Source organism: Hippoglossus hippoglossus, chromosome 1 (assembly GCF_009819705.1).
Source record: "Hippoglossus hippoglossus isolate fHipHip1 chromosome 1, fHipHip1.pri, whole genome shotgun sequence".
Lineage (NCBI taxonomy): Eukaryota > Metazoa > Chordata > Actinopteri > Pleuronectiformes > Pleuronectidae > Hippoglossus > Hippoglossus hippoglossus.
In genome coordinates, this window is record NC_047151.1 from 24,096,814 (window position 1) to 24,109,183 (window position 12,370).

General features: G+C 45.0%; 1 protein-coding gene across 1 annotated transcript; it reads left to right on the plus strand.

The window, feature by feature from the left end:
- Positions 1-2,374: 2,374 nt before the first annotated feature.
- LOC117770457 (beta-1,3-N-acetylglucosaminyltransferase lunatic fringe-like) lies at positions 2,375-10,977 on the plus strand. The gene is made up of 8 exons (XM_034599934.1): positions 2,375-2,874; positions 6,597-6,645; positions 7,267-7,369; positions 7,451-7,604; positions 7,951-8,036; positions 8,224-8,383; positions 8,474-8,559; positions 9,644-10,977. Exons 1-8 carry the CDS (start codon positions 2,494-2,496, stop codon positions 9,741-9,743), a joined length of 1,119 nt encoding a protein of 372 aa, XP_034455825.1. The 5' UTR covers positions 2,375-2,493; the 3' UTR covers positions 9,744-10,977.
- The last annotated feature ends 1,393 nt before the right edge of the window (positions 10,978-12,370 follow it).

The window sequence follows — 12,370 nt, forward strand, 5'->3', positions numbered from 1 at the left end:
CATAAACACATTTCCCCTTCATTTGATCAAGATATGAGGCTACTTACGAATAAACATTGTCTAGTAACTAAGAAAAGTGTCAAAGATCTTTACTCACCTCGGCAGCGGCTGAGTTTCAGTGTTAAGTAGAAAAAAAACTTTCTGGAAACTTTCTCTTCCCTGTCAACATGACTGCATCGCATCATTTCTGCAGATTCCTCAGCTTCATCCTGCTGATCTCCTGCTCGACCACATCCCAAAGAAGTTCAACTGGGTTCAGATCTGAAACCAGTTGGAAGACACCATCGTGCTGGAAGTGATCATTAGACGACTGTGGCTGTACACACACAGCTGTGGTATTCAAATAGTGGTTTATTGCTATTAAGGTCCTGATATGCGCCAGGAAAAACATTTCCAACACCACCAGCAGCACCAGCAACAAAACAGGTTGGTTCCATAGATTGTATATGAAGTCGACATGACGGCTCCCAAAGAAGAAGCCAAAATCATCTGTATTGCCCCCTGGTGGCTGGCTGCAGTATATTTCATAAACCCTGCATGTTAGCAGATGGGACATGCACCAGAACACGTCAAATGTTTTTTTCTCAAAGATGTTTTCTGTCGTTGTAGGTAGTTCTTATCACACCGATGCATGGTCCAGTGTGCACGTGTCTGATAAGTTTGGTTTTAATTCGTTATTTGATGCTGTTAAACACGGTGGAATGTCATGACTGACAGCTGAGACTGACTCGGGATTGGTCAAGAGCATGAATCTGCGAGACAGCTGGTTCTGACTCCAAATAACAGCCTAAACCACAGGATTTAGCTTAATTCCGGAACAAAGAGGAAGTGGAACAGTCTGTGCAGTTCCATGGGTCTGAACTCTCTGAGCCACACATCTGCAGCCTGAGCAGAAAATATGATTCATCAAACAATTCTCTGATTCCCAGTAGTTAAGCTTCCAGTTCTCTCCTGCTGTTGTGACCCATCCACCTAAACCCTTTACGTGCTCTTCATTCCGAGCTGATTTACTGCTCAGCACACTTGTACAGAGCTGTTATCTGAGTTTCTGTCGCCTTTCTGCCGACTCCCACAAGTTCCCCTCCGTCCTCCCTCATCAACAGAGCTGCTGCTCACTGGAGGGTTTTCTCAGCATTCTGAATGAAAACTCCAGAGGCTGATCAGCAGTTTCGGGAAACACTCAGCCGTCACACCACAGTGATGCATTTGATGTGAATCAGAGTTTCGAATTTGCATCTGCATGATTCTATGTCGCACTGCTGCCACATGATTGGCTACGACTGCTGATAGAGATCGTGAGATACATTTGAAAACTCTGGAAAAAGCTGGTCAGGAAACTTGTCTCAGTGAATTGAAACTTTTCTCGGTGTGCTATCTCAACTTATGCTGCTCTATAGTCTTTAACGTCTTTGTTAAACTTAATGACTCTTCCATTGGCCTGAATTAAATCATAGTCTTGTTGAGGTATTTGTGTATTTCCTCAAATGTAATACTAGACTGACTTTTGCTTGAGGGATGGACGCAGACATGCAGCACAGACAAACCGCACATTATTAGAGAGGAGACATTCCTCAGATGGTTGATGGATCTGGCAACCTGGCCGCTTGGCAAGACTGTCTCCTGTGTGTGTGTGTGTGTGTGTGTGTGTGTGTGTGTGTGTGTGTGTGTGTGTGTGTGTGTGTGTGTGTAGCTGGCAGCACTACACTCACTCCGATGTTACGGTCTTATTCAACATCTGTCCACTTGGAGAATGACCCAACATGTCTCCACACACAGGAACTCAGAGCCCGTTGCTTTCCAGGACGGAGATCAACTGCTCCAGTCTTTAACTCAAAACAGCTCCAATCATACTGATTATTCTGATACAGGAAAATCCTTGTACAGATGATAAATTAAAGGAAATAAATGAGTAAATTACAGGAAAACTGGACACGGAACTACAATGTGCAGACGCTTCCAAGAGAGTTTTACTGTCATTATCTATAGCAACAAACCTGCAGCTATATAATAGTTTATGGAGAATAATTTAGGTTCTCAGACAACTTTCTTTTTCCCAAAACAATCATGTGTAGGTTTGTTCGGCCTTGTTTGAGGTCCACTGTTTATTATTTTCACCTGCAAGTAAAATATAACCACCCGGAAGAAGTTTAAATAGATCAAAACTGTTTCTCCAAACACCAACAAAGGTCATTTACTTTAAGATATTAATACAAAGTTAAGATTCTGTATAAAGTTTGTTACACAACCACGTGGAGATTCCTCCTGTTTGACCCCGCCCACAAGGAGCGCTCAAACCGGCTATTGGTTGACCGCCGGGGGGTCCCGCCCACTGGAGGAGTTTAAAGAAAACAAAGTCACCGACTCGGCCGCAGAGAGTTTACCCGCAGGAGGAGAGAGGAGAGGCGGCCACGACCTGCGTCTGCACCGGGGTCATGTTGTGAGCTGGAGGAACTTCTTCATGGAGCTTTGAACTCTTCCTTCACCGTGTCCACAATGCGGACTCACACCGGCTCATCCAAGCCGCGCACCGGCCCCTCGGCGCCGGGTCCCCGCGCTGCCGCCGCCGCGGTCACCTGTCTGCTGGCGGCCGGGATGCTGGTCGTCGCTGTCGGGAACGTGAGCAGCGGAGAGCCGGGGGGTCCTCCGGCTGCTGCTGCTGCTGCGGAGAACGGGAGGGCTTACTCGGCGTATTTCAGGAAACTGACCCGGGAGAGGAGAACGATAAGCGGGCCCCGGCGGAGGAGCGTGACCCCCGGCCCCGTGGAGCCTCTGACCCCCGCTGACCTCTTCATAGCGGTGAAGACAACCGGGAGGTATCACCGGCAGAGACTGGACCTGCTGCTGGAGACCTGGATCTCCACACACATGCAACAGGTGGGTCTGCACACCTGGAGATACACGATAAGATCTAGTCCCACAAGAAAAACTAAGAAAGTTAGTTTAAATAAGAGAAAATCAATCTCAACTTAATAATAAATGAACAAAAACAAGATTCAAACAAGACATTTTGTAGCTGCATGATTTATTTAATGCTACAAACCAAATCAGCTTTAGTCTTTATTCATGTTATATGCAGAAATTAGGAAAATCAACAGGCTCTCAGATCATTTTCTTGAGACGTTGTGTTAATGTGATTTATCAGCATCACATGAAGGGAAATGTGTCGCTAATCATCATTTATTAGACACTTTCCCCTCAGATCTCAGCAGCACATCATCCGGCCTCATGCAAAGTGTTGTTCTGTGTCACCGGTTCCTCCGCACAGGGGAAGTAGCATCTTCTAAAAGTTGTAAACCCCCCTGTGAGGTGGCTGGCTCCTCCGGCTCTTTGATCAGCCGGGGAGTCGTAAAACAGAGGTAGAGGACTTTGTGATGCGTGAGAGGGAGATCTGAGGGCTGACAGGCCGACCACACTGCTGCTGCCTAATGCGTAGATTGTAATGCACGACATGGGGCGTGAGGAGGAAAGACTCAAGAGGGATGAATGGACCCTGGATCTCCGTTAGATTGATTTGCTTCCAGACCACAAGTTATTCGTGGCTTGGCAACACGGTGCAGACTCGCTGCTCCAATGTCGAAGCTTTGAACTGAGAGGAAGTTGGATTTCAAAGTGTTTTTGTGGTCTGTTCAAGAGGTGAAAGTAAAGTTGTGTCTTTCCATTTGCTGCAACTTTCCACATTTCATCTTTTTACACCACTGGAGTTATTTTTAAAAATGTGAATTTCTTTGCAGATGATGTCATATTTCATACATCAGTCTTATCAAGGTGTCACAAGTTTTCAGAAAAGAGGGTGATGTCTTTAAATATCGATTTTTCATCTGGGTTACAACCCAAAACCCAAATAACATTAATGATCCATCTCAGATGACGATGAAACCAGACTGATCCCATTCAAAAAGATAAAAACTATGATTTTTGCTCTGGGAAAATACTGTTGCTGACTCATTTTCACAACTGATCATGTCAGAAATTTCCCAGGTCAGGGATTAAAACATGCGTCATGGGATGCGGGATGAGTTATTACATGACTGCTGCAGTTGAAAGGGAGACGTTGGTGGAGTCACAGATAAATATTCGAGATCAAACGAGATGAAGAGACCGCTTGTTGGTCTGAGTCTCAGCGGAGAGCGAGTCACAGACGAAATCCGTTGCCGTGGAACACATGGCACCGTGGTGCACCGTGGTGAGCTGCACCCAGCGACTTCAAAGATCGTAACCCGACGCAGACGTGACCTTGGATCGTACGGCGGTCGCTCGGATTCCCACTTCGCCCTCAGAGTCAGAGGGACGAGTCCAAGTCGCATCTCACACAGTGTGCGTGTGTGCGTGTATGAGAAATCAGCTGGTGTGTGTGTATGTGACACATTCCTCAATCTGCTCTCACGGTCAGGTGTGTGTAACTCTACCTGTTTCCCAGACACACCTCTATACTGTGAGACTGCTGAGTAATGGGAATACAACAGACACACACACAAACACACACTTTCTCACAGTGCTACCTTCACAGACACTGGTGCCCTGGGAACTCAGCAGATTTCTCATGGGAAGTTGAAATGTGTCTGATCACAAGAGTAAAAACACACACACACTTACATCTAAGTACACACACACACACACACACACACACACACACACACACACACCACTTTCTCCTGCCTCAGTGGTCGTGGTTGTTGTTGCCGACCATTTCCTGTGTTGTAAAGCTTGATTCCTGCCCCCCCCCCCCCCCCCCCCCCCCCCTTGAAAACCACATTTTCCCTCCCTGTCCTCCCCCCCACCCCCACCCCCCAACTTAGCACACACACCACTATCACAGACACGCAGTCAAACACTCGTACAGCCGCAGTAGCCGAGCGTCTCGAGGGGCTTAAGAGGCTCAGCGTGGAAAAAAAAAAGACTGACAAAAACACACAGCTGGCTGGACTCTCTCTCTCTCTCTCTCTCGCTCTCGCTCTCGCTCTCGCTCTCTCTCGCTCTCTGTGTTTTCAGTCTCTCTCGACCACAGGCAGCGATCGCTCTGTGTTTGCACCAAAGATTTATTGTTGAGTTTGTGTTGCATGGAAAGCGAGGTGAAAAGTGGAATCTGTCTGACACTGGTCTGTTCGGTCACTGCAGATCATACTGGGAAGTTAGAGAGTGTTTGTTGTGTCTGGTTTGCAGGACGCTGGATTTGAAATGGAACAAAGACTTTATTTTAAGGGTGTTTTTAAATTAGATGAACTCAGTAGTACATCGTTATAGAAGTAGTCCCCTTATGAAACCATCTTGGAATCCACTAGATTCTCATATTTATTTGGATCCACACCAAATGATCAGCCCCCTAAACATGTCCTGTCTCGCACTGTTGAAGAAATTAATCGGGGTCTTTCTTGGCCCATGTCCCATCCTTCCACCAAGTTTCCTGGAAATCCATTCATAAGATTCTGAGTCGTCCTGCTGACAAACAAATGAAGTGGGGGGGAAACTCATCTTCGTTGGAAGTAATTATAAAATCTTTTTTCTGGACAGAGAGTAATTCGTCAAGTTAACGCTACAAAGGGTTTAATTCACAAACATCAGCAGGAGTTTCCCTGACGACGCTCCGCCTGACATGGACCGACCCAAGTCATCTGAAAAGGACACATCTAGATAACAACTCTTATATAATGGTAAAAATACTACAGTAGTAATCGTATCATATGAAGTATATGTAGAAAAAAAGCCATGAAATCTATTACAAACATTCATGTGCCCCCCCCCCCCAGGAACAATTTGAATAGTTTTTTTGAACAGATTTGAACAAGTCCAGTAACTGGTTTGTGACTAAATACTTACATTGACACGACATCTCCATCAGCCTCGGGTCTAGTTTGAGTTATTTGAATATTTTATGCTAAACATCAGCATGTTGTCGTTTTTATGCCAAAGTTTAGCATTTAGCTCAAAGCACCACTGTGCCTGTGTGCATCTGCTAATAGCTGCTAACTGAGGCTTGATATTTTACAGTTAAACCATGAACTTTTAAATAAATAACCTCTAATAAAAAACACAAATAAAACCAAATATAAGAAAATAAACAGTTTTATGTAAAGTGTACACATAAATTCCCCTGTTTTTGCATAGTTTGTTCTGTAAAATAGAAGTTTTCATATCTGCAAACATACAGATTTGTCTACAAAAGACACATTTTCCAGCCAACCAGTAAAAATCTGTTGAGCTCTGCTCTGCAGGCCATGTGCACCCAGTGTGTGTGTGTGTGTGTTTACATCCTGTGGAAAGCTACATGGCTTCCTGAGTGCGCAGCGACCCTCGACCTCCTCACTCATCACATTAATACTGTGCACACGCAGCCACAGGCCTGTGACCAGCTGCTCTGCTGCAGATACACCAGCGTGTTACCGTTGTCATGGCCTTCACCCAAAATCAGCACGGCCTGCCGCTGCCGTGCGGCAGGCCGAGAGAACGGGTGGAGCCTCACCTGAGATCATAAACACAGTCACCCATGAACAATGATGGTGGAGCAGCAGGAGCATCTGTGTGATGGTGTTTGTGTTTCTCTGCTGCTTCGTGAAACGTGCCCAGAATAACATGAACCCTGCGTGTGTTGCTTTCCACAGACGTACGTGTTTACTGACGGAGAGGACGAGGAGCTGAGGAAGAGAATGGGTCAGTGCACACACACACACACACACACACACACACACACACACACACACACACACACACACACACACACACACACACACACACACGGAGCAGATCTGCTGAGTATCAGCAGCAGTGTTATCTGCAGGAAAGCAGGACCCAGAACGCTGACTGAGCAATATTATGTTTCCATGCAGGAAGTCACTTTGGTTTAATCAACGGGGCTTTTCCCCGTCTTACTTATAGAAAAGCTTCACTTTCAATGAAGTATTCTTCTCATTATCAGACACGTTGTACAGAAGAGTATTCGGGTCGTGCATAAGAAACTAAATGAGGGGAGGAATTTGTTTTTCTCTGCACGTCGAGAATAAAGTCAAACTTAATCAGAGGAGATTAGGTCGACGTCTATGTGAGCAGCCAGTGTTACATCTTTTCAGGCTTCAATCATTTCTTTGTGATTCATCTTCATGTTCAGAGATCTGTGCACACATTTACAAATCTCAATACTCACATAACACATTTACTGATTTCTGACTTTTTTGACTTCCGTTTCTAAATGTAAAATTAAAGAAATATACATTTTTATCTACCACATGTTTCTATAATGTCATGACTGTTTTTTCTCTTGTTATTGATCATCAGGTTCTCACCTGATCAACACCAACTGTTCAGCGGCCCACAGTCGTCAGGCTCTCTCCTGTAAAATGGCTCAGGAGTACGACACTTTTATTCACTCTGGAAAGAAGTAAGACACAATCCACACAGAAACCCACGTGCTTTATTACTCAAAGAGGGTTTCATTAACTCTGAGCGTCGCGTGTTGCAGGTGGTTCTGTCACGTCGACGACGATAACTACGTGAACGTCGGCTCCCTCCTGAAACTCTTGTCGCAGTTCGGTCACACGGAGGACGTGTACATCGGCCGGCCGAGCCTGGAACGACCCATAGAGGCCACGGAGAAGCTGGGCACCGCTGAGATGGTAATTCAACGTGATTCTCCCTTTACCCACCCAGACTGCTTCGTGCTGTACATTCAGAGAGAGCAGAGATCACATTCACAGCCTCTTGTCTTTTTGCATAATGGAAAATAAGCTACGTGTCTAGAAAACCTAAGTCGTGATTAAAGAAACATCAGCGAGCTCTTGAACCGTCCTTCACCGAGAGCACTGGTGCCAAAGCTAATGTAGAGATACACTTTAATTTATGGTGTGTGTGTGTGTGTGTGTGTGTGTGTGTGTGTGTGTGTGTGTGTGTGTGTGTGTGTGTGTGTGTGTGTGTGTGTGTGTGTGTGTGTGTGTGTGTGTGTGTGTGTGTGTGTGTTTGCAGAAGCAGGTGCGTTTCTGGTTCGCCACAGGGGGAGCAGGGTTCTGTCTGAGTCGTGGCCTCGCTCTCAAGATGAAACCCTGGGCAAGGTAAATACATTGCTTTTCAAATGCATAATCAAACTTCCTCTTTCTCTCCGCTGCTTAATGCTGGTGCCATGATTGTTACCGGTTCGAGGAAAATGTGATTTGCTCTTTGTTTTTGTATTGATTTTAAAATCAAATAGCAAGGATTAACAAAGTGCTGTAAATAAAGCTTATTATTATATTTTTGTAGTGATGGCACTTTCATGTCGACTGCCGAGCACATTCGCCTCCCAGACGACTGCACTGTTGGTTACATCGTGGAAGCGCTGCTCGGCGTGAGCCTCATCCGCTCAGCTTTGTTCCACTCCCACCTGGAGAACCTGGGACTGGTGTCAGACATGCACAACCAGGTACACACACGCACGCACGCACACACACGCGTTTATAATCTCTGCCTCTACAAACCATTTGAGTCATGTTGCATGTTGTTCTCTCGTCAGGTGACTCTCAGCTACGGCACAGTGGAAAACAACAGAAACACTGTGAATGTGAAAGGACCTTTTTCAGTTAGTGAAGACCCCACAAGGTAAAGCGAGTGTGTGTTTATGTGTGTGTGTGTGTGTGTGTGTGTGTGTGTTCCTGTACTTCTGTCTTTGTGAGGGCCAGTTTAGGCATAGACCCTATAGGAGGACATCTTTGGAAAGTGAGGACATTTTGACCGGTCCTCACTTTTTCCATGGGCTGTTTGAGGGTTAAGACTTGGTTTTAGATTCAGGTTTACTAATTTCAGAGACCCTATTGTGTTTTCATTCAACCACCAGTTGTGTAGTTTTGTTGCAAAGATTGAAACAGTTTTTTTTTTTTTTATTTGACATATTCACATTTCAGTTTCACAGTGACAGATTTCTGTTTGTTCTCCTGTCTGGTCTCCAGTTTTCATTTTTGACTCTTTGGCTCGGTCCAATGTTTGATGTTGATGATCACAGACCCCGAGGCCTCGGCTCTCTTTGAAAAGAGTCCGTCTGTGACGCTGAGTCAAACACAAAAGGTCGACTTCATTGTGAACAGTAGAACGACCATGAAACATCTCTGAGAGCGAATATGTTCCCGCTGACATTACAGGAAAACAAAACAATACAGAGGATAAAACACAAACCGATCTTATCCGAGGTCTTCCTGACATTAAGCAGACTTTTTTTTTTATTTGTCCCCCTTCTCTTCCCTTCTTTCTTTCGTGTGTCATTGTGTATTGAATTGTGATAATTTAGCTGATGGCAGCGTCCCCTGAGGGGGGAAGGTGGGCTGAGGATAATGAAATGAGCTTCAGAGCTGTCGTGGATTGTTTCATGAAGAAAAAAAACATAAAATAACAAAGAGTTTGTTGTATTGTTTAATGTTTACAGTCGTACGGCTGCTCAGCAAAATGTGTGTCAGGAAAAGCTTTAGATTTAAAGCGTGTACGACACTTCTCCTTTATGTAAGCACTTCTGATTGTGTATGTTTTTACTACTATGACAGGTTTCCTGGCTTTGTTCATTGTGTGCATGTGTGTGAGTGTGTGCGCGCACGTGTGACTGTGTGCACGTCTAATTGTACTCCCCAGTTTTATTTTGAAATCCCCAGTATGCGGCTTCCAGGCATTGTGACCCTCATTTCCCTCTCTCTCTCAGGTTCAGGTCTGTCCATTGTCTGTTGTACCCAGACACTCCTTGGTGCCCCGGCCCCTGGCGACTCCCACAGCCGCCGTCCAGAGACGGAGGGATGGACTGACGGGGGGAGAAGAAGTAAAGTCTGGGAACAAAAAGATAAAGAGAAGAGAAGTCCCTCGGCTCCTCTGACTCCTGAAGAATCGCATGTCCCACAGAGTGCTGAATTAGTTTGACCCGTGGACTTCGACCCTGTGAATTGCGACCCGGTGTTTCCTGATTCTAAAGTGTTTATCCCCTGAACGATGCACAGCTCAGCTCCAGATGTGGATCTGAACCTGCCACCTCATCTTTCTCTCTAATCGCCACATTAGGCTTCAGTTCTTCTCGTCTTTTCGGTCTCAGCTCTCGTTTGTCACCTTCAGCTGAACTCGACTCAGTTGTGCATTGAGCGTCAAGCTGATGTTATCATGTAATATTGAGGCCAAAGGCTCGTTCATGCTCAGCGTTGGATACGCAAACGGACGGAGTACCACAGGAAATCGAGAAATTTGAACAATACTGGAACTTTTCAGGAGAGACTTTAAGAGAGGACAGGCATCAGGGGTTAGGATGTTACTTCGATTATGCAAATTGCCAAACTGCTGCTTTTGCCACTTTCTTAATTTGATCATGTCCACAGCCACAATGTTTGTTGTTGTCAGAAACTCAACTCTGCACTGCCCTCTAGTGGAGGTATTGTTTCTATAAGCACAAATGGTTTTTCTTTTTAAATAGAAACTAAACAACCAAGATGTAACTGGATTCTGGAGCAGCAGACAAACTGATGGACGGAAATAATCCTCTCTGGAGTCGAGAGGAACGATATCATACCCGCTGGCCTCAATTTATTTTTTCCATCATGGCTCCTCTTTAAAGATCTGTTTAGCCTCACACCCCTGAACATTCCCAACTCTCCGCCTCCTCAGCCGTAACAGATCGTTCTTTTGTGTCGATAAGACGGGATTCACTGGAGCGATCGAGCACAGAAGAAAGGATGAATCTTTCATCACTTCAGCATAATGGGGCAAAGGAAAACACGTTCTGATGATTTTTCTAGGATCCAGACTCCTCCATGTGAAGTTTTATCTCCTCAGTATTATCTCTCTATGAATTATGTTATCACGACTGAGCACTTTGCTGTTTTAATTCTGCTGCTTGCAATTCATCATTTGATAAAAGGAACATTCCCAGGAACGGTTTGACATTTTCAGAAATGATGCTCATTCGCTTTCTTGCAAGACAATGAAGGTTAATGAAGATGGACGACGTGTCTCCATCTCATCCCACTGTACAAAAGTGCAGCTAAAGTATTTTGAGTACTTGTACTGGTGATGCTGGTAGTACATGCTACGATATCGAGGTCCCTCAGATACACGCCCATCTCGAGTCAGCCTCAGCTGTCAATCATGACGTTTCACCGCGTTTATATAGCATTGAGACTTTATTCTTGAAATCTCAGAAAGTCTGTTCCCCTCTCAGTGGCCCTCATTCTGCTTCATGTAAAGAAGATATAAGACGTTTATTAGTCAGATTCTTCTCATCTCACAGCAAGAAAGACAATTTGCATAATTCAAAAATGCCAAACTATTCCTTTAACAACTCTGTGTATTATCAAGGCCTCTTACGAACAATTCTTCAAAAAAAGATGGATTCCACCGTTCTTTATCCATTTGAACAGGTGGAGTCTGTTAATGTTGTTAAACTGCTTTTAAAGCTCGCAGCAGTGTGACGGATGTTTCCCCTCTGAGCTCCTTTAGAGAAATGACTCATGTTGGGTCGTCGTCTGTATTTCTGTGCCGTGAAAGCAACTGAATGAAGGTGATCAAGTGAAATTCTGTCCCTGGTGAAATGAATGTATACGATGAACTGTTGCTTGTGAAGCGTACGCGCTCTCTCCAGTATCTGGACTGTCTGTGGACGTCACGACACAAGTTAATAAAACTGTTGATGGTCAAATACTTGAATGTTTTGTGTGTTATTATTATTCTTAACTTTTTAAGACCCTTTCCAGTATAAGCCCTCATCAGGACCAGTGTCCATCATGGAGACCTGGTAAGAATGAGGCAAATTGTCATTTCTGAGATCCTGGTTAAGGTTAGTTGTTTCTCAGGAGTATGGATAAAGTTTTGCTTAGGCAATGTCCTAACAAGGGTAGCCATGCAAACTGTGTGCGCTGCCTGAACACTGGAGGATTGTAAACGGGGGTCATAAGGGACACAGCTTCAACCTTTCAACTCTGACCTTGTTTATGAGCTGCTGTGTGGGGACCCCCGTCCGTCCGTCCCTCCCTCCCATTCCCCTCTGAACCCATTACCCCACTAAATTCCACCAACAATCACACCCACCCACAAACACACTGAAACAACAGCAGCCCTCTTATCTGATGGAGCCATACACACGGTCCTGCAGAGATAAAGGCAAAATCAAAAGATTAGCAGACTGCATACCACCGTGTGTGTGTGTGTATGTGTGTGTGACATTTATTCTGAGGTCGTACCAGCTGCGGCTCAGTGGACAGTGACACCTGCTGGCTGCATGTTTTAATGCAACACGTGAAAGCTATAATCAAAGATTTACTCTGTTCTCTGCTGGTGAAGCTGCTTGTTTCATGTGTGTCACAGATTAATGCTTTAAATAGAGAGAAAGTAACTCCACAACAGCCATTTCAGGAATATTTGATGTTTGTGAATTATGCTGTAACACCTTCCC

Coding starts and splice junctions, on each gene's coding strand:
- LOC117770457 (XM_034599934.1), top strand. CDS start 2,494: ATGCGGACTCACACCGGCTCATCCAAGCCGCGCACCGGCCCCTCGGCG. Junction 2,875..6,596: donor TCTCCACACACATGCAACAG/GTGGGTCTGCAC, acceptor TGCTTTCCACAG/ACGTACGTGTTTACTGACGG. Junction 7,605..7,950: donor AGCTGGGCACCGCTGAGATG/GTAATTCAACGT, acceptor GTGTGTTTGCAG/AAGCAGGTGCGTTTCTGGTT.